At 33.1% G+C, this 26,014-nt stretch overlaps 2 protein-coding genes across 2 annotated transcripts; both read right to left on the reverse strand.

Annotated features, from left to right (window-relative positions):
- Positions 1 to 14,819: 14,819 nt before the first annotated feature.
- LOC128042389 (uncharacterized) lies at positions 14,820 to 16,837 on the reverse strand. The gene is made up of 2 exons (XM_052633309.1): positions 15,489 to 16,837; positions 14,820 to 15,399 (listed from the first exon to the last, which is right to left on the reverse strand). Exons 1-2 carry the CDS (start codon positions 16,798 to 16,800, stop codon positions 15,071 to 15,073), a joined length of 1,641 nt encoding a protein of 546 aa, XP_052489269.1. The 5' UTR covers positions 16,801 to 16,837; the 3' UTR covers positions 14,820 to 15,070.
- A 2,424-nt stretch (positions 16,838 to 19,261) lies between these two features.
- On the reverse strand, positions 19,262 to 24,074 carry LOC105792339 (UDP-D-apiose/UDP-D-xylose synthase 2). The gene is made up of 10 exons (XM_012620870.2): positions 23,937 to 24,074; positions 22,325 to 22,632; positions 21,905 to 21,997; positions 21,574 to 21,681; positions 20,621 to 20,735; positions 20,406 to 20,539; positions 20,189 to 20,290; positions 20,005 to 20,097; positions 19,755 to 19,890; positions 19,262 to 19,663 (listed from the first exon to the last, which is right to left on the reverse strand). Exons 2-10 carry the CDS (start codon positions 22,592 to 22,594, stop codon positions 19,551 to 19,553), a joined length of 1,164 nt encoding a protein of 387 aa, XP_012476324.1. The 5' UTR covers positions 22,595 to 22,632; positions 23,937 to 24,074; the 3' UTR covers positions 19,262 to 19,550.
- Positions 24,075 to 26,014: the final 1,940 nt, after the last annotated feature.

Below are 26,014 nucleotides of genomic sequence, written 5' to 3' on the forward strand. Positions count from 1 at the left end.
TTTATTGTTTATAGAGTTTAGATTATTTATTCAATTTTGTTCTTCTTTGAGAATAGTTCAACCAACTATTAGTTTGGCAAAACCTAAAGAAATCAGAAGATGACTTTTTGTTTTAGGTCTAGAATGGATAACTATTAGTTTTAATTAGATGGGTCAATCCGTGATTTGTAATTAGGATAGGAATACCTAATTATCTTGGGTAGCTATAATTGGGATAGTTCTTAATCAATTTGATCTACATTATTGGCATAGGAAAATAGCTCAATAGTTGGGTTAAATTACTTCTTTAATTGCACGGAAGAAAATTAAGAGAATTTTAACTCCCCAAATTAATAATCAACTCTATTAGAATAAATTGGGTGGAGACAGATCAATTAGCTAACACATACGATGAAATTGTAATCTTAAGGTTTTACTATTGATTGTTTATTTTATTTAATTTTCATGGCTTATTTTTATTTACTTTTAAATTAGGTAGAAAAATTTGTTATTGGTTAATTTGGATAACTTTTAGAGTAACATTTAATGATTGGTTTTTCGTTCTGTGATGTCGATATTTTATACTACTTGAAACAATACATATACTTGTATGTAAGATTTGAATCAACACTAATGAAGGTAAGTCTAAATTTATTTGTATTGATTGTATCGTTTGTATTTAATCAAGAAATTTCATTTGGAAGTGTTTGGTTTAGATTTAGAAGGATATTAAAAAAATAGATGAAAGAGTAGGGAAGGTCCCAGCAGAAAACGTGAAAATGTAGTAATGTAAGTAAGCAACAGACAGACACCCATGAACCATTGCTGGTGTCACTCATCTTCAACCTCTTCCTTCCATTAAACGTTATTCAAAACTCACACTTTAGCTTAGCTTAACCCACAGCTACCTTCTTTTTTCTTTTTAAATAAGTTGAGATTTGACCTATGGGCAATGATAAACCTTTTTTCCTTTTTTGGTACCAATGATAAAGCCTCTTTAAAATAAATAACTTGAAATGTTCATTTAAAATCATTTAAATAATTTTTTGAATCAATTTATTATTATAAAATTAATGCGAATAATATAGTGGAATTGAAATTGTTAAGATTGCGTTTGTGAACTAATATTTCAGAATTTAAATTTGAATTTCAAAAATAGTATAAATAGAGTAGTAAATAATTTAGAAATATAACATTTATGATATTTTTAAATCCATGGGTTTATTAGAAGCTTATTTGAAATCCTTAAAATATTTTTGGATTTGATAAATCTATGTTTTTATACTTTTCTAATATTTGCTATATTGAATCTAGACTAGACCTGTCCATGGGCCGGGCCGGGCCCGAAAAAAAATTCGGCCCGACTCTAAGGCCCGGGCCCGGCCCGGCCCGAAATATGGGCCTAAAATTTTGCCCAGGCCCGTCCCGAGAAAAAAAAATAAGCCCGAGCCCGGCCCGATTTTTAATAAACACAAAAAAAATATTTTAAAAATAAAAAATAAAAAAATATATTTTTAAAGTATTTTAAAATTAAAAAATAAAAATAAAAATATATTTATTATATTTGAATTGGGTAGGGCTCGGGCCAAAAAGTTGGCCGAGTCCCGCCCATTTTTAAACGGGCCTCATTTTTTGCCCAAGCCCATATTTCGGCTTATATTTTTACCCGAACCCTCCCATATTTCGGGCGGGCCGTCGGGCCGGGCCGGGCCGCCCGGCCCATGGACAGGTCCGATCTAGACTAGTTTATCCACTTCATTCTTACCATTTATATGATAATTGAAATTCAAATCCAAAATTTCAAATCCAAGTTCTCAAACAGGGAACAAAAGGTTATTTGGGAATTATATACCCGAGGTCCATGGCGTATTTCATTTTGGGGTCTTTTGAAAGATCATGAAATCCAAGGATTTTTAAATCTTTATCATTTTTTTATATTCTCTATGTCTATTTTACTGTTTATATTCGAGGTTCGTGACTGTCCCTCTCAACAATATTGTTTTCAATGTTCAAACATACGCCTCCCTTTAAGAATTCAATGTGCATTACTATTGTACTCAACACTTGTTAATAAATCTTAAACACTTCATATAAGAATAATGGCATGAATGACCCCCTGTACTTTAAGGTTTGTTCTAATATGATACTTCTATTTTTAAAATGTCCAATTTAATACTTGAAGTTTTATTCCTTTACTCATAATGGTGCTTAAATTTAACACCGTTAAAAAAGATGATCACGTGACACATTTACCAATTAAATAGTGACATATGGCACATGATTGTCTTATTGATTATAAGTTCAAGGGTTTCTCCGCACTAAGCTAAAAAATTTCCTTAATTATATGAAGTAGATTTTTTTAGGCTTTTTTTTTAAGATTATCACGACCACCATCAAGAAGCAACTTATAATCACTTCTCACCGAGAAAACACCTGAAGGTTTGCCTCTCCACACAACCGTATCCTCATGCTCTGACCTGGCTAAAGGGATTCTTAGAATTTTGTTCGCAACATTACCCTCAAAGGTATCCTTTATCAAACCCACATTTCATTTCCTTTGAGAATAGCCAATCAAATCATAAACCTTTTCAATATTATTGTTGTTGATATTACCATATATTATGAAATTTTCAGCCCATGCCAACCAAGCATCCTCACGAATAGATATTCGGTCTCCTATACCAACCCTCCAATAGAGACCATCTTGCAATAGACCCTTTTTGACCAAATGCTTTTCCAGGTAAAAAAAGGTAAATTAAGGTAAATTACCTAATCGTGCTTGCAAAAAGTCATAACGCGGAAAGTATTTAGCTTTTAGGACGTGGCTTAATAACAAGTTCGGATTAGTAATAATACACCAACCCTGCTTGGCAAGCGAAGCAACATTAAAAGAAATCAGACATTGAAATCTTAAACTGCCATTCTCTTTAAGCTCACACAAACTAGACCATTGACACCAATGAATACCTTTCATGCCATGAATTTTTTGCCACCAAAACCTTGCCATTATACCTTCCAACTCACGACACAAAGGTTTAGGCAACAAAAAAACAAGACATTGAATAGGCTAGGTTAGCTTGTAATATCGCTTTAACGAAAACCTCCTTACCACCTTGCGACAAAAGTCGTATACTCCAATTATCAATTTTTTTTCAAACGTGATCCTTTAAGGCTTGAAATGCAACTCTCTTTCTTCGCCCCACCATATTTTAAAGCCCCAAATACCTTTCAATTTCATTTAATTTTTGAACCCCCAAAAAACTAAAAACTCGAGTCCGATCCTCTTTTGAAGTGTTCGAGCTATAACACAACAAATTATCATAATTAATGTATTTCCCTGAACATACTTCATACTCCTACAAAATTCGTTTCAATGAATTTGCCTCTCTATCAGTAGCTTCCCCAAAAAGCACATAATCATCCACAAATAAAAGGTGCATTATCTACGGGCCCCTCCTACTAGACTTGCCTCCTGTAACAGCCCAGTTTAGACCCTAGTCGGATAGTGGTTTCGGGACCACAAATCCGAGTCAAAAAACATTTTAATATTATTTTTCGTGCTTATAGTATGTAAATTAACATGTGTGAAATTTTTGTAATTTAATTTATCTGTTTGAGTGCTTAATTTGGAAAAAAAAGGCTAAATCGAATAAAAAGTAAAAGAGGCATTCTATATGTTAAAGGTGTTTATTTGCTATGGTTTGTTAAATAGGATGTCCTTATAATGTTATTAAACCATTAGTATCTTGAGTGGACCATTATGCACATATATTAGTTTATTATTATGTTTTATAATTAAGGTTAAAATAGTAAATAATAAAATAACATATAATAAAAGTATATGAAAAACAAAATAAGCCATGCATAGTTCATCCATAGCTGAAACATCAAAAATAAAAGAAGAAAGAAAATAAACTTAGGTTCGGCACTTTGGAAGTTCAAATTAGGTATGTGTTTTACTCAGTTTTTGATAATTTTTTACGTTTTTGAGATCGTTGCTTAGTATATTACATAGCCCATGTGTTAATTTCTGGAGTTGTTGATGAGTTTGAAAATTTCCATTGTTGATAATGTGATGAAATTGTTGTTTGATGATGAAAAATAAATCTTTGATGTTTGATTTTCATGTTTAATTAAGTGATTTTTGATAAAAATCCAAATTAGGGATTTGTTTGTGAAATTTGAAAATTTAAGGTCTTAAATGTGAAATAAATGAAAAATATGGGTTGCTATGGACTATAGGGAGATTCATCTAAGGCATAGTTTTGAAGAATTTTGTGTATTTTATGATTTTTGGAAATAGGGACTAAATTGAAAAGAATGTGAAATGTTAGGAGCTAAAATGTAATTTTCCCATTTATGAGATTTTAAGTAAATTTGAATGAATATATGGTTAAATAAGTTAAATTTGTATTAAATTAGATCAAGAAAAGTAGAAATCGGATTTGGAACGAGGGAAATCAAAAGTGGTCGAGTAGTCGTTCCGTTTTGTTCGTCTTTGTCCGAGGTAAGTTCGTAAGTAAATAATTGAGTTTTAATTAATATACTTATTTGATACATATTCGAGAATAAATATGAGTTTGTATACTACATTGTCGATTTGTATTTTACATAGAAAGATTATTTACAAGTTTAATTTGATTGAATTACATTATTCAAAAATCATATGAATAACAGGAACGTTGAAATGTGAATTCGTGTAAGACCACGTCTGGGACGTTGGCATCAATTTAAGGTTTACGTGTAAGACCAAGTCTGGGACTTTGGCGTCATATATGATTACGTGGAAGACCCTGTCTGGGACAGTGGCATCGTTATTTGATTATATGTAAGACCACGTTTGGGACGTTGGCTTTGTATGAAATTTTTTAGTTGTCTGAGTATCTTTCTCGAAACTGAATGGTATAAGAAGTATTTGTATAACACAAAAATCGAATGTGGGCTTGAATTAAGAAAATTCAGGTATGTTTGAGTTATACTAAGTTTTTTAGTAAAGGTAAGCTTTATATATATAACATGAATGATGAATGAACCGTTTAAATATGAGTATATATGTACATGTGCAATCTTAGTAGGATTCGATTTATTTGTAAAATTTATATATGTATTTTGAAAGGTATTTGCTTATGACTTACTAAGTTATTTCAACTTACGGTGTGTTTGTTCATCCACTGTTTTATAGATTTTGAAAGTTAATTACAAGCTCGGAGATCGTCAAGAATCATTATCACACTATCGACTGATATTCGGTACTTTTAAAATTTTAAAATCTGAACTTATGGCATGTATAGGCTTGTTATGCTAGGTTTGATTTTGAGTTGTATATATATATTAAGCCATGCGAAAATGGCTAGAGATGATGTTTAAGTTAATGCATTTTCAATCATGGTATATATGCTTGATATGTATGGATATATATATAATTTGATAATGGGTATGTTTTGATCAATTGTGGTTTGGCTAATATCAGTTTAAGTGGTAACAAGCATATACATATACTATGCTTGAATATTTAGTCATATAAGTGTAGTTGTTAAATGGTAAGAAATGAACATGCATTATAATTGTTTGATTGATTGTTTTGGTAATAAATGAACATGCATTATAAATGTTTGGTTGATTGTTTGGTAAGAAATGGACATGTAATATAATTGTCTTGTTGATTGTTTAGGTAAGAATTTCAATGGTAAAAGAGAATTATAATTAAACATGTTGGATAGCTTTTGATAAATAGTTAGCAATATCAAGTTGATGTTAGTACTATTATATGTAAACATATATGGGTGCTTGTAGATTCGGTTTTGGTATGTGGCTGATTTTAGTCAATTTTTATTTTATATTGGTGTGATTGATTCAATGACCAGTTAATAGAATGAAATATGAGATTAGGTATATATATATATATATATATATATATATATATATATATATATATGCTAATTAGGTGTGCAAAGGAATGTTATCGTATTAAATTGACTAATGTGATTCCCTTTTAATTTTTTAGACAAAAATGCATATTACATATATATACATCATTAGTATATTCGACCATACCTTAATATTACTAAAGTGCATATGAGATTATCTTGTATTATTGCATTATCTGCAATTGGTTTGGTTTAGGTGCTTGAAGAAGTATAAAATGTTATATTTGAATTTCAATTTATGTAATAATTATAGTAATATATTTTCAATGTATGAAATGTAACTATAAATGTTGGGATATGTATTAACTATACAAATGCCATTAATATTAGGGTTATGTGGTTTGAATATTAATTTATCTGAAGTACATGAAAATTTTCTTCGTGGTACATTAGTTTACTTGAACATGTGGTTTATAAAAAATTTTTGGATTGATATTTAATATCAGAGTTTTAAAAAAAATAGAGAGAGAAAGAGACTATTCTGAATTGTGGTTTTGTCTGGTAATGCATTGTAACCCTAATTAGACGACGAATACGGGTTAGGGGTGTTACACCTCCCTTAATTACTCATTATTTTAAAGCCAATCTCATAAGCGTAGATAACTATTCGCTGCAAATCAAAAAGAGAAACGGGTTTAAAGGGTCACCCTGTCGAAGTCCCCTACTCGGCTCAAACTTCCCCCCTACTTTCCCATTTAAAACCATCAAATATGAAACCAATGAAATACATCTCATAATTATTTCCACCCATCTACTAGCAAAACCCATTCGTTCCATCATAATTTTCAAAAAAACCCCACTCCACTTGATCATAAGCTTTGCTCATGTCAAGTTTGAGTGCCATAAATCCCTTATTCCCCACTCTTTTTTGTCGAAAAGAGTGTAAAATCTCATAAGCTAATAAAACATTATATGATATCAATCTACTTGGCACGAAGGCACTTTGGGCCCTATCAATGCAATCCTCAAACACCCTTTGAAATTGGTTAGCTACCATCTTAGCAACCATCTTATAAAAAATTGTGCATAAACTTATTGACCTAAAATTCGCTAGATTCATCGAGCAAGGAATTTTTGGAATGAGAATAATATTTGTAACATTTAATGAAACTAGAGATTTACCTTCATTCAGAACCTCCAAACAGAAAGAAGTAATGTCATTTCCAAAAATATGCCAACACCTTTGATAGAAAAGAGTCAGAAAACCATCATCCCCTGACGCCTTTGTTGGACCCATAGCATTCAATGCCTCCAATACTTCTTTCATTGTGTACTGTTCTATCAACAAACCATTTCCCTCATTAGAAATACATCTTCTTACCCAAGATAAGATATGATTTATATCTCTAATCCCCTTTGACTCAAAAAGGGATTGGAAATAATTACAAGTAATACCCTCTATCTCAGCCTCATCTATCGTAATGCAACCATCCCCATCTTGTAGACCGACAATCTTGCTGAATCCTATTCTCTGTACATAAAATTATGGAAAAAAGTCATGTTTTTATCCCCTAATCGCAACCAATTCGCCTTAGCTCTCTGCTCCCAAAACTGTTCATCCTTATCGATCTCTAAATTCAATTTAACCTTGGTGTCGACTAGTTCCAAAAGATTTTCGTCATTTTTTTCCCCCGCCATTAAATCCCCAAGCTTTCTTGTCAATTTTTTTAATACCTATTTCTTTCCCCCACCATTAAATCCCCAAGCTTTCTTGTCAATTTTTTTAATACCTACCTTCCTTCTTCATTCCACTGCTGCCTACCTCCCTAAGCCAAGCCGAACGCGTTCTAACTTAGATAGAATATCATCATCTTCCCCCTCCCAAAGACATTTCACCTCCTCCTCGAAAAACCCTTCCATCACCCACCAAGCCTCGAACTGAAAACGTTTAGATCAAGGATCATAGGCATCTCACTTAGGCTATAGAAAAAAAGGATAATGATAAGAAAAAGAATGTGGGAGATGACGTACCACCGCATTTGAAAACATAGTCATCCATATTTCATTCGCTACCTCTTATCTAACCTTTTTCTGATATTTGTTTCTGAAAGGTTACCCCTTCCCCAAGTATCCCACGGCCCTAAATATCCCACATCTATGAGTTGACAATTAGAAATAACCTTTATGAAAGCTTCTATTCTCCTTTCCTTCCTTGGCACCACCCTTTCTTTTCAAAAGAGTACAAAATTTCATTGAAATCATCCCCCACAATCCAAGAAAGATTATGTGATTGACCTAAAAGCCTTAGAAAATTACAAGTCTCTTTTCTACACAGCGAATCTAGCGCCCCATAAATATCCAAAATTTCCCCTCCTCACCATCCTCCCTAACTTCAGTATCAATATGATGTTTCAAAAAACTCCTCAAAGTAATCGTACAATCACCTCTCCAAGCTAAACTCAAACCCCTTTTAGATTCTTCAGCTTCGACATCAAACTCATTCAAAAACCAAATCTTCAACAAACATTCTCCATTCTTCTTGAACTTAATTTAGTCTCCATAAAGAAAACAATTTGAAGATTATACATCTTCAGCAAATGCAGAAGTCTCCGTACAGCCTGTGGCCTCCCCAAACCACAGGCATTCCAACAAAATATTTTTATTGTGATCGGTCGGCATGCCCCTTAGCAGCCATTAATATAAAAAGAGTCATTTCCACTGGATGATCCTTTATAGGTACCAATGAATCTATCACTTTAGGAACATTGTGACTCTAAGTATCATTCATTGGGCGTTTTTCCCCTCCCCTCCCTCAATTGGGTTCTCTTCACTATCATGATCAATATTAACCCATCCCTAATCTTAACCGTGTTACCAACCATACCAAAATTATCACTACCATCCCCATCCAAATTAACCCCTAAAATAGGGTCTATTTTCAAACCTGATCCCTACCTCCCACTCTTCCCATTTCCTCTTTCCACATTACATCCTTGAGGCCACTCTTCATCTTCTTCTCTTAACCAAAAGTTATTCATCGCCACCTCTTTCTTTGATTGTGCTCGTATCGACAGGTCCCATCCCATTTCCATATTTTCTTCTTCTTTTGACATTCTAATTTGGTAAAAAGAATCACTATGCCCTAACCGCCCACAATAAAAACAAAACAAAGTCAACTGTTCATACTTAAAAAATAGAAAAGTACAAGAACTCGAATTTGTATAAAACTTTGTGATAAGCTATAAAAGTAACATATTTTAATCTCATTCTTGATGCGTTTTTGGATGGTTAATTATGCAAATTAGTGAATTTGATGCTCCTAATATTTTAAATTCATGTTTCTACACTTAGAAGAGCATTTGGGAGCGAAAAATGAGCTAAAATCAGACAAATGAAGCTATTTTCAAGAGCCACACGAGTTGGGTACACACTTATTTAAGCCACACGGGTTGGAGACACGCCCATGTGCCAGCCCGTGTCGATTTTGCACCCTGCTTCCTAAATACACGAAAAAAAATCTAATTTTTAGACTTTTTGAGCATTCTAAAGTCTATAAATACCCATTAGAAGAAGACATAAAAGGGTCATCAGAGAATATCGAAGAAAACACTCGAAGAACACCATCAGAATCAATTCAGAAGCGAATCCCCATCAAGATCAAATATCTCCTTTTAATTTCTTCCGAAGTTTTATTGAGTTTCTTTATGTCTTGTGGTTATTCTGACTTTGAGATGTTTCTATTCAAGATTATGAACTAATTCCCTAGATACCTAGGAATGATGAAACGTATGATGAATCATTTCATTTAATTTCTGTTTTTACGCGATAAATACTTGATTCTTGTTCTCAATTATGTATCATTATTTTTTGTTTTAATATTTTTGGGATATTAATTCATGTTTAATCTGCTTAATTCAGTGGAGAAAAAAGCCCTATTTAAGAGTAGGTCTAGCATAATTGAGTGGAGTTGCATGCAATCCTAAAAATAGAACGATATAAATCTACCGGATTATAGTCAAATCTAATAGGGGAATCCAAATATCGAGTTAATGCGACGATAAGGGTTTTAATTAGAAAGATATTTCAATTAATCAACCTAAAGTTAATTGTTCTTACTCTCGAAAGAGATATTAACGTAATTTATAGATTTCTACAGATCAAGACTAGAGGTGATCATGGGCCGGGCCGAGTCGAGTTCGGGTCGGGCCAAGACAAAATTTTAGGCCCATTTTCTAGGCCCAAGCCTGACCCGGTCCAAAATATGGGCCTAAAAATTTGTCCAAGCCTGGCCCAAAAGAAAATTGCTAAGCCCGAGCCCGGCCCGGCCCGGCCCATATTTGATTAAAAATAAAAATATATATTTAATATATAATTCAGATTAAAATTCTAAAAAATATATATATTTAATAAAAAGTATATTTGATTAAAAATAAAAATATATATTTAATATATAATTAAAAATAAAAATATATATTTAATATATAATTCGGGCCGGGCCCGGGCCTCATTTTTTTGCCTAAACTTATATTTCGAGCCTATATTTTTACCCGAACCCTCCCATTTTTCGGGCGAGCCGTCGGGCCGGGCCTGGTAACCCAACCCATGATCACCTCTAATCAAGACACAAGTAAATAAATCATTTAATTTAGATTCAAAATAATAGGTGAAGTTTAGGTGGACTCTTTCCTGGGTATTGTCTATCTCATTGGTTAATATTCGATTATTTCTTTGATTCGTTCTCTATTGCGTTCTTAGATTAGTAAATTTAGATTAAAACACATCACTCCAAATTGTCGGCTAAATAATAGAAAAATAATATTTACTAATACTTTTAGTCCTCGTGGACACGATATTCTCTACTCACCATAGCTATACTATTGTTCGATAGGTGTACTTGCCTTTATCATATTTATAGTTAGTTTAGTGATCATCACTTCGTAAGCCCTTACTCAAACTTTTAGAATCATACTCCAAAAATTCTCCAACAAAATCACTCCATTGCTTAATTAGCAACAGATTTTGAAAACGAACCCAACAGTAGATCATGTATTTGCACCCAAAAAGCAGAGAATCGTAATGGTACCTTAACCGGATCTTCCCCTACCTGTAGCCTATAGAACACCAAAAGATGATTATTAAAAGTCCAAGGTGCCCTATTAACAACCCGATCTAGATCCATTTTATGAAAAAACTTAAATAAGACTTTTTTTCCCCAAATATGAGATCTGAACTCCTTTCACATGATGCCACAAAATTTACTAATGCATGGCTGAAAAATGGACAATACTTTTTAGGCTCTTTTTTTGTTTTTTTTTTCATTTATTATTTTCTTTTCACAATTTTTTTTCTTTTATTCCTTTTAATTTAAAAAATAATTTTAAAAATGAATAAAAGCTGATAAAATAAAAATATAAACTCACAAATTTTATTCCAAAAATACAAATAATCCAATTCTTTTTTCTTTTATATTTTCTCATTTTCTTTCACTTTTTTTTTTGCTTTCTTTTCTTTTCTTTTCTTATTTTCTCTCATTTATCTATTCTATCTTATCCTTAAGAATGGTAATACTTCACCACCGCTACACTCAACTATGGATGTAAAATCTTAAAACTACTATTACCTCCATAGGTTTTGAATGCATCCATCCTTACCTCATTCTATCTCACTCTGCTTCAATTTAATTTTTTACTATTTATTTTTATATATTTTTAATTTTTTTAAAGTCAAATAAATATTTAAACATAATTTTTCAAAAAAAAAGTAAACATAAAATATATAAAAAATTCACGTTACTACATTTTTACCCTTTTAATATTTATCTATATACAAGGATAAATGATAAATTTATATAGTAGGATGGAATGGGACAAACAAAAACCATAATAGATCTATACCCTGTCCAAAAGAAAAGATCCACCTTACCCCACTTCCGCATCCACTGTTTTTTGAAAAAAAAATCTGTTACATTCAAAATGAAGATGATTCGGATTTTACCATCCTTATTGATGCTTGCCCAAAAAACCAAGAAAACCTCATATTCACCCATAAAACTCAGGCATCTAATCCCAGCAATCTATTACCATAAAACAAATAGAAACCGGGAAACCAAGAAAACGAATCTTTTCCCAAAAATACCCTAGTTTTTGAACAAAACCAAAGAAATAAAGAAAAAAAAGATAAAAAGACAAATTTTGAACGAGCTTAGTAATAAACATCGAGCACAAAAAATTTAAAAAAAAACGAAGTAAAAACTTTTTTCTTTCTTCCTTCAATGTCAAACACTATAATCGAGGCTTTGGACAAAACCCTGAAACTAGAATGAAAGAAACTTGAGATTTTATATCTAGGCTAAACTAAGGGTTTTTTACAAAAATATTATAAAAAAATAAAAAAATAACCAAAATGTTATAATTTTTTTTATTTACCAAAAAGTATATATTTTTTATTTACCAAAATATATCAAAAAAACAAAAAAAAACCTGTAAAAAAAATCTGCACCGATGTGACGGGACACTGGTCACACCAATGGCATTGGCGGCACCAAAGGTGCCAAAGCCATTGGCGGCACCAATGGTGCCAATACCATTAGAGGCACCAATGTATAATAGGGGGGTCGGTGGTGGGGGGCAGAAGGAGAGGGAAAGAAAGAAAGAAAGGAAGGAGAGGAAAGAAAGAAAAAGAAGGAAAGAAAAGGAAAGGAGAAGAGAAAAAAAAAAAGAAAGAAGAAGAAAAGGAAAGGAGAAGAAAAAAGAAGGAAAGAAGGAAAGAAAAGGAAATGAGAAGAGAAAAAAAAAGAAGAAGAGGGAAGGAAGGAAAAAAAAGAAAAAAAGGTAATTTTTTTATAAATTTAATTTTTTGTAATAATTGTGTGTTTAAAATTTATGTTATGTACATTATAGTTATTTTATTATTTTATTTAGCATATATATTTTATGAAATATATTTAGAATGAAAAATAATGGTATGTACATTGTACGTTGATTAGGGTTTTTTATGAAATTTACTTAGGAATTTGAAATTAAAATTTTAGGAAAATAGCATTAAAAGTAAAATGACAAAGAAGTGTGTTTAAGAAAACATAAAATACTAAAAGAAAAACGGAATTATATATTTATCGAAAATGATAAAATGCGAAAAATGTACATGTAGTAAATTTCAAACATAATAAATTGAAATAATGTAAAATTATAAAATAAAAATTACGATATTTTTAAAATAATAAAATGCGGATAAAAAATACGAACAAATGGTCAAGTAAGAGTGTATTAGTAAATTTTTTAAAAATTCAGAAATAATTTATACAAATAATTGAAACAAAATGTCTTTGAAATAATATAAAATAATAAAATACGAAAATAATATATTTTTATTGAAAGTAATAAAAATCGGAAAATGATAATACGACCAAAGGCGGGGAAAGGGTTTATTTCGGTTTTTACGAAATATTACAAAAAATAAAAAAATACCAAAATATTATAAACTTTTTTTATTTACCAAAATAATAGAGGAAAAAAAGGGTGATGGAGGGAATAAAAGACGGCACCAATATGTGACAAATTACCTTTTAATCCTCCTTATTTATTATTTTCTTTTATTCCCCTTAAAACACTAAATTAATAAATTTCAAACATTATGCCTTTGAAATAATGTAAAATTATAAAAGACTAAGTTTATGATATTTTTAAAGTAATAAAATGCGGAGAAAAAATACGAACAAATGGCAAAAGTAAGAGTGTATTACTAACTTTTTAAAATTTAAAAATAATTAATACAAAATATTTCAAAAAATATACTGAAATAATATAAAATAATAAAATACGAGAATAATATATTTTTATATAAAGTAATAAAATCGAGAAAATAATATGAGCAAAGGGCGGGGGTAAGGGTTATTTTTTACACCAAATTAATTTAAATAACACACTAGATTAATAAATTTCAAACATTATGCACTGAAATAATGTAAAATTATAAAATTAGAAATTATGATATTTTTTAAAGGAATAAAATGAGGAGAAAAAAATACGAATAAATGGTCGAAGTAAGATTTTTTTACTAACTTTTTTTTTCAACTTGCAGGCATCGCAATGGCTCCATTGATTCGAAGCAATATTAGACACATATCTGATGTGGCTAATAACGCGATATGATTTATTATTTGTTAATCAGGAGTTCTATTTATTTAAAAAGGATATACGCAGTATATACAAATAAATTATGTTATCGTAATATTTTTTCTATAATTTAACACTATCAGGACTCGTTCCGAGTATTAAGGGGCCGTGTGAGTGTTTTAAAGGTAGCTCTGGATGCACGATTGATGCCGTACCTGGAGCTAGCCGGATTTGGGTTAGTAGCATTGATCCGGTCCTCCTACTTGCGCTTTGATTTATTATCTGCGCTAGTGGAGCGGTGGCGTCCGAGACCCACACTTTCCATTTTCCGTGCGGGGAGTGCACGGTGACCTTGGAGGATGTTGCAGTGCAGCTTGAGCTCCCAATTGACGGGAGTCTCATAACGAGAGTATCTTCATTCACCGATCCGGCTGCACTTTGCTATCAACTCCTAGGATAGTCGCCAGAGGACGGTGATAAATATTTTTTCGACATAAAATTTACATGGCTAAAAGCTAAAATTAGACAATTATCAGCGACCACCACTGAAGGTGAGTTGATGTGCGCTGCTCGAGTGTACATCATGCATATGATAGGGGCAGTACTCATGCCTGATGCAAACGGCGACAGTGTGCATTTGTCGTACTTGTCCCTGCTAGCTAATTTGTCCACTGCTAGGTCGTATAGCTGGGGTTCCGCCGTTCTAGCAACGCTATACCGGGAGCTCTGTCGGGCGACAGAGCTGCATGTTAAAGACATCGGCGGATGCCTCATACTGCTGCAGTCCTAGGCGCTTTATCGGATGCCGTTTTTGGCATCCGTTAGTCACCAACCCTATCTGTATCCACTACCACTCAGGTGATAAAATATAAATTGTCATTATTTGTAGTCATAATATATTGAGTAATGTTACCAACCCTAAACCCTATACTATTTTTTGTAGGTGGACGACCCGTCCAGGCATCGGGAAGTCGTGTGATGTCCCGATATACCGCCTCAGGACTGAACAGCATGCCCGAGAAGGGGTAAGCTGCTATTCTAATATTCTTGACATCTATTCTATTTCTATATCTTACTCACATGTTATCGGTCTAACTCGTTACAATGTTATTACTCATGTTCGACAAACATATGTCCCGCCTGAATCTGGTCGACTTGCTGCTGACCCATTCTTGGCATCAAAGTAGCCAGCCTGTAGAAAGTAGCAGAAAATACCGATGCAATCGGAAGATGACGTGTTTTCAACAAGACAGCGTTGATCCCCTCGACTAAGTTTGTGGTCATGTGGCCATAATGAAAGCCCTCGTCAAAACTTTGAGCCCACTGCCACGGCTCTATTGTGCGCAACCATTGTCGGAAAGATGTGTTTGTCTGCCCCTCCATGTCACTCTCAAGTCGGATCATTCTTTGCCGGAAAATATGTGGCTCTAACTCGTACGCTGCATACGTATTAACAAAAAATAAGTTCTAGTAAGTCGATAACATCAAACATTACAACTTCTATTGAAAAGATAAGGTTATCATTTACCCATTGCCATGACTTGTCTCTTCCAGTCTGCATTCTTATAATTTTTATGGAAGTTAGACCCAATGTGACGAATGCAGTAAACGGATCTCCACAGCACATTGGAACGCCTAATAGCTGCAATTAAACCCTTCCCTCTATCGGAGATGATGCAAATGTTATCGTTCCTAATAACATACCTCCGCAGATTTGTGAGGAAGAATTCCCAAGACTCCGTGTTCTCTTTATCTACGATAGCAAATGCTATCGGGAGCACGTTTCTGTTACCGTCTTGAGCAATTGCAAGAAGTAGGATCTGTGTATATTTTCCATACAGCCAGGTCCTATCTATCTGCACAAGTGGCTTGCAGTAGGGAAATGCCCGCACACATGGATCGAACGTCCAGAACATCCGATGGAAAATCCTTTTTGCCGGCTGTAACTGGTCATCCGGATCGTAATATGGACTTGTTTGTAACTCAATCACAGTCCCCGGTACGTACTCCCGCATAACAGCTATCCAACCTTGAAGCTCGTTATACGACGAATCGTAATCCCCATACAGTTGCTCCATCGCCATCTGTTTAGCTATCCATGCCTTCTGATATGAAACTCGATACTGGAATCGTGCTTGCATTTTCGTAATGAGTACCGAAACTTTAATGGTCGGCATGTCCTTCACCATTGGCATGATACACGTACAAATAGTTTTCGAATCAAGTTTTACATAATCTTCTGTCATACGTGTTGATGTGCATGTATGAGGACCAACAAATTTTCGTATCTCCCACATCTGAGAACTTCTAATGAATGCAGCTCGTACCCGCCAATTGCAGCCTTCCGCTGCCTTCCAACACTCCCCAACATATACCGTCGGAGTAGACACGAAGACTTTATAATCCACCGATATCTCCATGTTGTACCGTTTAATGGCATATACGCACTCTTCTTTACAGCTGAATCTCTGGCCTATGAATAATTCATCATCATCAGATGTTACGGCCAGCCCGTGAGAATGAACTATTTCAGGGTACTCCGGAAACTCAGCTACATACGCTGCGTCGGAGTCTATGAGCGACATGTGTGGCCCAGGATTATTGTGTATCAAAATATGCCGCATCTGCTCGCCGACCGAAGAAGCGTTAATGCCTTCATCGTTGTTGACATCTTCATCGTCAATATCATCAGGTACATCGTCCACATCGGGATCACCGTCACTATCGACCTCTTCATCCCAATGATCGCCACCACTTTCTTCTTCGCCAGCACCTTCTTCTTCACCACCAACCATGTCAACATCGGGTGTAATATTCAGGTCGATACCGATCCCACCCATAGTTGATTCACTATCAACGTATGATATTGAGCCACCATCCACGGTTCTTCATTTCGTTTTCTTCATCGATGCATTAACATCTTCATTTTGCTCCATACCGACTAACTCAGCAAATAAGTGAATCAGTGCATTCTTCTCACTCCCATTCCCACAGTAGAGATCGACCATTGTCTCCATGTATTCGTCGTCTACAAGTTCCATTTCGACGAATTTGACCGGATTTGTCGAAACTGGAAATTTGTAGAAAATTTTTGATATACTTCTCCCACAACGTCTATGAATTTTTGCATTAATCCTTGCCTTCATTTCATCGAACGATACATCTCTATTAAATCTCATTGCTATTTGTTGCCGACATTCAAATACACATCCAACACTTGTTGTCAAGATGACTCCATCGAAATAAACGCATACAAGAAACTTAGCATCCATCTTCAATATTTAATCTGTCAAAAAAAAACAAAATCTCATAAAAATTCTCGAACGGTAACTAAATTACTTAAAAAAAATTTAATGTTTCAATATGCAATTTTGTACATGAAAACCGTTTAACCATTAATCCTTATAACTAACACACTAATAATATTAATAATTTTATACTCAAAATAATACACACTAAAATTATTAATTTTACTAAAATAATAACTAACTAACTAACTATAATAATAATACTAGTTTTTATTAACTAGTTTATTTTGGTAAATAAAAATAATAAGTAACCATAATAATAATACTAGTTTTTGCTAACAATAATATTACTAAGTTACATCTTAATACATTAATAACATCTTAATACTAACAACAACAAAACAACAATAATAATAATAATACTAACTAACACTATTATTTTGAGTTTTATTAATCTTAATAACTAAACTAAAACAAAAAAATATTACAAAATATACAAAATAATAACAACAATATAATCAATTATTTTTTAAAAAATACCTTCTTTTTCTCTTCTTTTCTCTCTTTTTCTCTTCTTTTTCGCAGCACCTCTTCTTTTTTTTTCTTCTGATTTTTCTCCCTTCAGCTGGACAGAGCTCGTTTTTATAATACGAGTAGTGCCGCCAATCAGTATGGCACCATTGGTGCCGCCAATGGCTTTGGCGTGACCATGGTGCCGTCACATCGGTGCAGATTTTTTTTTGCAGGTTTTTTTTTGATATATTTTGGTAAATAAAAAAAAATATATTTTGGTAAATAAAAAAAAGTTATAACATTTTGATTATTTTTTATTTTTTATAATATTTTTGTAAAAAACCCCTAAACTAAAACAACCTCTTTCTACGAAAAACGGATTTCTTGGCACTTTAACATTTCTCGAAGCAATGAACGGTTTTTCTCCACGATGTTTTTACCCAAAAATTAAAGAATAATAAATTACTTACAAAGAGCGAGTGTTTATCAAAATAAGAGTGTTACTATGAAACCACGCAACTCAAAGAGTTGCCATAAAAATTAACTTGGCAACTAACACAACGAACTCCAAGAAACTATAAGGTACTGTAAGAAGATGACGCAGTTTCTAGTTTGTAATGCAGAGTTATATAATAGCTCTTATTATTTTAAGAAACAAAAGAGAATTTCCTTTTCAATTCCGAATGATTTTTATTTCAGTTAATGCTTCTAATCAATTCAAGAATCTCTGTATACAATTTCAAATATCACTCTACAAAGAACCTGTGTGTTGACCGATCAACAAAATACAAGCTTCACGCGAAAGTGCATGAAAATTGAAAAGGAAAAAGAATAGTGAAATTGACACCTATAGAAACCCACTTCAAAGTCGATAATTTCAGTAACTAACTTCCATGAAAGTCAATTCACCCTAAGCACTGTTAAACTCCGTACGTTTTAATAAATAATTTCACACTCAAAGCTATTTCAATAAAATTTTACATTTCATATATACGAAACAAAACCCACAAGTTCATATTTTTTTTAGACGGCATGATTTCGTGCACAATGTGCTGTGCAAAGAACAAATACAAAAACCCACACATCTAAAATCAACTCAGCACAAAGCACCGAATGAAAAATATGAGAAAACCCACACAATGTGAAGTTTGCAAATGCGCGCAGTCTCACAGACTCAGGACTTCCACCTTAACCATCAAACCAAAGCCTCATTGGCCCAAGTTAATAATTTTTTTACTTCTGAAAACCTAACTAATTAATCATAATATGTATTTCGTTCTTCCAGTTAAATAGAAAAAAAAAACCCAAAATTTCATGTTCCTTAACTTACCGTTTTTTAAAATATATAAAAGCAAACCAATTATTTAAAATAAACAGGTAATGTGATTAAATGGATAAGGCAAAACAATTTAACAATAAAATTACGTTATATAAAAATAATAATAGAGTGTAAGACAACCCACGAGAGCCGAGAGACAACATGTAGGATAAGCCCCTAGTACCCCCCCCCCCTCTCAACGTGCCAAATCCCAAGACACTATTGGAATAAATATAATGTAATAAAAAAATATCGTTCCCTAATAGAAATCTAATAATGTCTCCACATAATTCCATACTGAGAACATAGCTAACAGTGAGCTATCAACACAAGGAAAGACAAAAAAAAAGAATATTTGGCATATAACAAAAAAATACAACTGGATATGTATATATTTAAGACTTCCTAAATGAAAGTATAAAAGAAATTGAAACATTTGCGAATAAAGCACATTTTATGCGAGTCCTTGCTTAGGCATATCTTTAAAATTTTTGTTTGTTCGTTTGCTTACTTAGGATGAAGTAGGTTTTGCCATCGACTTCTTAATAGCTTCAGCATAAGTCCTGTGTTGGTAGGTCAGTGTAGATTCAAGCAAGTCCCAAAGCGATGTCTTGGGGTTCCAACCTAATGCGACGTTATTACTTTAAATCAGATGCTCCAACATTTGAAATTAAAGATAGTGAGAATATAAGCAAGGAAGGAAGCAAGAGAATACCAAGTTGTTTATTTATTATGGTCATGTCTGGAATTCTCTTGTCACTATCATCGTATCCCTCGCCATAAAATTCCTTGGAGCTGACGTCAATTGTTGGAGTCTCCAGTGCAGATTCTCCACTAACCTTGGTATAGACCTGAAGAATCCGAAACATATACAGTTACAAACCGTGTGTGATGATCAATCACCATAAACATATTAATGAAGATATGAATTAAATAAACTATATAGCATCAATCATGTCCTTCACCTTAGTCATCATTTCAGCAAGTTGCCTAACTGTAACTTCATTGTTCGGGTTACCCACATTGAAAATGTGACCATTGGCCCTGCCTGGGTTTTCCTGTAAAGAAGATACCACTTAGCTTAGTTACTTTCTGTAGTTGAGCCGATATGGAGATGAGGAAAAGGGAGAGAGTAGAGTTAATACAGACAATCATCAACAGAACAGCTTCAATAGCATCCTTTATGTAAACAAAAGTTCTCTGAGATTGGCCACCATCAACAAGCTTAAGTGGCTCACGGCGAAGGAGATTCTGCCCCCACCCCCCAAAAAAAAAACCATTAGAGCTAAGATTATCATAACATCAAAAAGTGATTCTAGATGGCCTCTAGGATATTCTCTACAACCGTGAAACAAGTTCAACATACATTACTAAAGCACGCTAGAACTCTTGGAACTCCCTCACTTGGACCATCAATGCCGGGAATGAAGTCCATCCTTGGTCCAATCCAGTTAAATGGCCTCACAATGGTGAACTCAAGGCCATTCTCTGCTCCCTCAGCTGGGATAAATAAGAAGAGAAGTCAGTAAATCCTGTTCAAAGCATCTCAACAGGGGCCAGATCATTAAAAATGATGCTAACCATAAATGAGCCTCTCAATCAACTGCTTCGCACATGCATACGACCACCTCTGCTTCTCAATAGAGCCAAAAATGCAGGGCGAGACATCTTCCTTAAGAACATAGTAGGCAGGATCCTATAACATGAATTGCAGAGAGTGACAAAGATTCTAAACTTCATAAACAAAGAACACAATAGTGTCAACTCAAAATACAAAAGGGAAAAAGGACCAAGACCACAAAGAAACAAAATGAGAAACATCATCAAACCAATTTCAGCATCTCTGTGAATTAAGAGAAGCATAAAATCTGTGCACAAAGGAATACAGCTTGCTTAAGAACAAAATTCAAATAGTAAACGACCTAGTTTTAACATTTCCCACGTGAAGCAACTGGATAAACAAAAGAGCTTATAAAACGCCTCATATATACTACAATTACAACTAAAACCGATGCAAGATATCTTCCTAGAGCTAAAGTTGTACAGTAAACACGACTAACAAAAAAAAGGAAAACACAATTTATATTCAACAAAAATTAGCAGCCTAAAACAAGCATATCAACAATTGGAATGGGATAAATAATTCGCAAGGCTTGAGGCTTTTCTAGCCTATTATTCAGCATTTAACAGGTCCACCAGCAAGGAAAGACAACTTTCTAAAAACTTCAAATGAAATCTAATTTATAAAAACCGCATATCTTGCTATGAACCACTCATTTTACTACTACAATAAATTGTTATTACATCAACAACATAACCTCGCCCTCACCCTTCCAACCCCAAGCCTTTGTGATGTTTGTTGACTATAGGAGAAAAAACTTCCAGAAAATATTAAAAGCTCAAATATATGTATACCACCAACATATCACTATACCATACATGTCACCCAGTTAAAAAACAAATTATAGATATAGCTTCTTCCTTTTGAGGATACTCAATATAAGTGATGAAGAATAGAGACAGCGAAAGGTTACCTGACGGAGAGGAGAATCTTTAGGCAGAAAGCTTTGGATGGTTTTACCATACACTTCACAAGTCGAGAAATGAATAAGACGCTTGTTGTTCTCTGAACAGTATTTCACCTACCAAACCATAAATCCACATAAAAAGACAACATTAATTTCAATTTCGATCTCGAAAACATCAGTAACTATCAAATCCCTCCTCACTCGCATCAATATAAAAAAAAAAAAAACGTTATAAAAAGAGACGCTTATCAGATCTCTCAGCTCATCAATATCAAGCAACTAAAATGAGAAAAAAAAAAGAATGAAAGAATGAAACCGTTATAAAAGAACTGCTTACCACAGGAAGTGCATCAATAAAATTGCTGTAAATCGTATCGAGCGGGCGTGTATTATAATCTGCCGGAGTACAGATCGCCGCAAGATTTATCGTCTGTATTGTCGCAAAAACAATAACAACTAAATTAGTCAACATAAATCAAGTAAAAAAGTTCTTTTAATATAAAAAAAACTAACAAATCAGTAAAAAAAAAAAACTAAATCCTAGAGAACACAATGAGATAAATTAGCTCAACAAAAAAATTAAAGTTACACAGAATTTAACCAGATCTAAGAAATTAAATCCAAAGAAAACACTAAAGAAACAAACAAACAAAAACATGAAAGCATTTTAGACAGAAATAAAGAGAAAAAAAAATCCTTGATCTCCAGCAATTGTTTTTGAGAAAGTAAGAAAATAGCAAGAAATGGAAGAAATTACGAGATCTGCCATCTTGATGAGGCCTTCAAGCCTAGAATCGTGCTTGATGTTAAGTCGGTGGAACTGGATACGGCCAGCCCAAGGGAGAGAGTCAGGCTCGAGGAGGTGCTTAATCTTGTCATTGTAAACGTCCAAGGCGAGCACCTTGTGCGGCGTTTCCGACATTAATTTCTCGCAGAGGTGAGAGCCAATGAAGCCTCCCGCTCCAATCATGCATATCGTAATTGGCTTTATTGGTCTCCCGTCCAGATCCATTCTCGAAGCTGCCATTTCAAACGACACCGGTGTTTTCCTGTCTTCCGACGCCGCTGGTGACAAAAGTAATTATTAGCAGAAAGAAAAAATATAGAAAGAGAGAGAAATTTGAAGATGGAGAGGAGAGGGGAAAAATGGCCAGGCCTCTTTGTATATATGGGGAATGGAGGGAAATGTGAAGCAGAGAGAGACCCTTCTACAGTGCTACATTAAATGAGGGGACCGTATTAAACCTACTCTCGCGAGTATAGCCACTGCATGTACTCGTTTGAGAAGGGAGCATGTGGGAAATTTCATAAATTATAATCATTTTAGTTACTTAGTAAAAGGTTTTGGGAATCTTTTAGGTTAATTTCATCAAACATCCCCAAACTATCACTCATGTTTTGAATTTATCTATAAACTTTAAAATATTATAATTGAGCTCTCAAAGTATTAGTATAGCATGAATCACATTTTTTGTTAACTTAGGTTGTTTTGATAAGACATTCAAAATAAATTTTATTTCATTGAAAATAAAAATTTTCAACATTTACTATTTCTTTTATTATTATTTGTGTTTGATAACCTTATTAGCTTTTACTTAACATAAAATTTTCAACAAAAATGTTGGATATGATAAGTAAATAGCTACTTATCACTTAATGTGACGAATATTAAATTCATTTTATTTTTCAAATCTTATTTTTAAAACAAGTTATTTCTTCATTTTATTAAAAATAATAATATTCAAATTTTATCTTTTAACTTTTATTTTAATTTTTTGTAAAAAATCTAAATTTACTATTATCAAACAAACTAATTATATCTCGTACTTATTTGTATATGTCTTAGGCGCTAAGCCTCATGTATGTATGCAAGTCCCATGGCCATAGGCATATTCAAGCTATGACGATTCACTAGACTTATGTGGTAGAATGTGCACAACATGACATCTTATTCATTCATCCATCATTACATCCCCCTGTACTCCACATATCATTTATTTTAATCAAAATAACATATATCAAGCATTCAACAATATATCCTAAATAGTAATTTACCTAGAAACTACTTATCAATACAACAAACTTATGCTTATAATAGGGCATGCATTTGAACACCAATTAAGCATGCATCAACAGAAAACTTATCAAAACCACAGATATGCAAGGTAACTAGCAGACAAATTAGATATCATCATACACTAAAACTTGAGCTTACAACAACATGCACATTATCTCGTAACTTACATCCACAATTTTGGTAACTTTACCATGACAATGTATCACTTCCTCATAAGCATAACACATAACCAAAACAACATAGTAAAAAGGTATATAAGACAAACACTGAAGATTTGAGTTTAGGAACTCACCGGCAAAACACCTTAAGGACTCATCACCTACTAGCTTGACTTTCCCCTTGTCATTTGGCCATTCTCCATCTTCGCCGACTAAACAATAACAACCATATAGGACCAACCATAAGACATTTATGAGTAAGACAATTGAATTCTAACAACATCTAGAGTAAATTCTTTACTTAACATGCTTCTTTCCTTACAATCCACAACCAACATTTAGTCGGATGTCGTAGTCTATTTCTTTCTTTCAAAATTACAAGACACAGAAAAGTATAGGAACGTTACCATTTCACAAAATTCGCAGTTGATTTAACTACTTTGCTATGAATACATATATTTTTTTTCCATTTCTAACATGCAGCTTGATCCCTTCATTCATCTATCTCTTGTTCCAAAAAAATCCAGAGAGAAGATGATAATTGAAAAGAAGTTGCGAGAAGGAAAAGAAAAATGTGTTCACCCCATTTCTTTCCCTCCTTAAATAGTCATTCTCTTATTGACCGTTCAACCTTTTCATGCAAGCACTAATTCGAGATTAAAATAAAATATTGAAAACAATCCATTATTTCTCAACAAGCCTCTCAAGAAATTGAAAATCATCATTAATTCCCAATTCATCCACCAAATTTTACAATTCGATACACACAAGATTTTGTAGGATCTAATTAAACATATAAAATAACTCAAGGTCGACAATCCAATATGTCCAAGTTTTTTATCAAAAAAAATTAGGTGTGACAAATAATGTTAAAAATAATCTAAAATTTATAATATATAACATTTATAAAAAAAAGTTTTATGAAGTAACATTATTTTATAAATAATATAATTTTGTCATAATTTTAGAAAGTTGTTTTTTTTGTAAATAAGTTATGACAAAAATTATATATTTTTATAAATATGTTTATTATTTTTATAATATATAACATGGACACGTGTCGCGTGTGAATGTGTAATGCGAATGTGCAAGTATACACATTGAATCAAGTAATAAAGTGATGAGGGAGTATTGTCTCCACAAGGATCGGAAATGATTTAAAAATGGTTATGCTATTACTATGAATTTCACTAATTAAACTATGCAAAAGAAACAGATGACAAATTGATGAAGAGAATTAATGAATGGATTAATAAAATCAATTGAATGAAAGATGCTAGGACAATTGAAATGTTGTGGCAATTCTCAAAGAAAATAAGTGGGGACGATTTGTATTGTTGAATGATAAAGGTTAGAATTACTCAGGTTTTATTTTTATATCATAATAATGCCATGGAAAAATCTTGACCATTCAACTGCTTAGGGATTCACTACTGCAATCTACTTCTTTCGAGAGCTAGAGTGCTATCATTCTGAGTTTTTGTGTGTCTACAGAACTCAAGAATAATATCTAGATTGTTCTTTCTTTTCCTGTACAGCTCGCAACTTCTACGTCTAGAGTGCTGCAAATTATCTTTTGAATACTCGCCTGTATCAACAGATAAGAATCCAAGTTATTTAATATTTTCAAAATTAAATCAAATCTAACAACCTACCACACAATCATCTATGTCTAGAGCTTGCATGCATGCATTTAAAATAATCACAAATCGAATGAAACAGTAATCTACTCAGTCAGACCATGGGCATTAAAGATATATAGTAAAAATTCTCCTAAATAATTCTAACCCAATGAGATTTAGCTCATGGATTGGACATTCAAATCCAAAATAAAACCATTCAACATCATCATTCAAGTTTACGAATCGTAAAGTTCAAATCAGAAAATAAAGGCAGAACTGCAGGAAGCTCGCGCTACTCCAGCTTTCACTTTAATGCCGAAATTTGATGCAAAACCCAGGGCAGATTTCTCTTCCCCTTCCTTAAGTCTATGATTTTTGCTCTATAAGCTGCTACCCTCTCATCTCTTTTCTCTAAAATTTTCCACGAGAATTCAGTGTAAAGAAAATTTCTCTCCAATTCCTCTCTCCCCAAAATCCTCGTCCCCTCTTTTCTTTTCTCTTTCCTCCTTTATAGGGTAGGTCTATCCCTTTCAGCACACCATTTTGATTCCTCTTTTTTCGGGTGGTTTATTTGGTACAAGTATAGTTGG

The sequence above is a fragment of the Gossypium raimondii genome, chromosome 7 (genome assembly GCF_025698545.1).
Source record: "Gossypium raimondii isolate GPD5lz chromosome 7, ASM2569854v1, whole genome shotgun sequence".
NCBI classification, from domain to species: Eukaryota; Viridiplantae; Streptophyta; class Magnoliopsida; order Malvales; family Malvaceae; genus Gossypium; species Gossypium raimondii.

Bases quoted from the DNA above. Each gene is read 5' to 3' on its own strand.
- LOC128042389 (XM_052633309.1), bottom strand. From the start codon at position 16,800: ATGGGTGGGATCGGTATCGACCTGAATATTACACCCGATGTTGACATG. The intron at 15,400-15,488 runs GTAAATGATAAC...ATACGTATGCAG, and splicing joins GAGACAAGTCATGGCAATGG to CGTACGAGTTAGAGCCACAT.
- LOC105792339 (XM_012620870.2), bottom strand. From the start codon at position 22,594: ATGGCAGCTTCGAGAATGGATCTGGACGGGAGACCAATAAAGCCAATT. The intron at 20,736-21,573 runs GTAACCTTTCGC...TTCATGTTATAG, and splicing joins AAGATTCTCCTCTCCGTCAG to GATCCTGCCTACTATGTTCT. The intron at 19,664-19,754 runs GTATTCTCTTGC...ACGTCGCATTAG, and splicing joins CATAATAAATAAACAACTTG to GTTGGAACCCCAAGACATCG.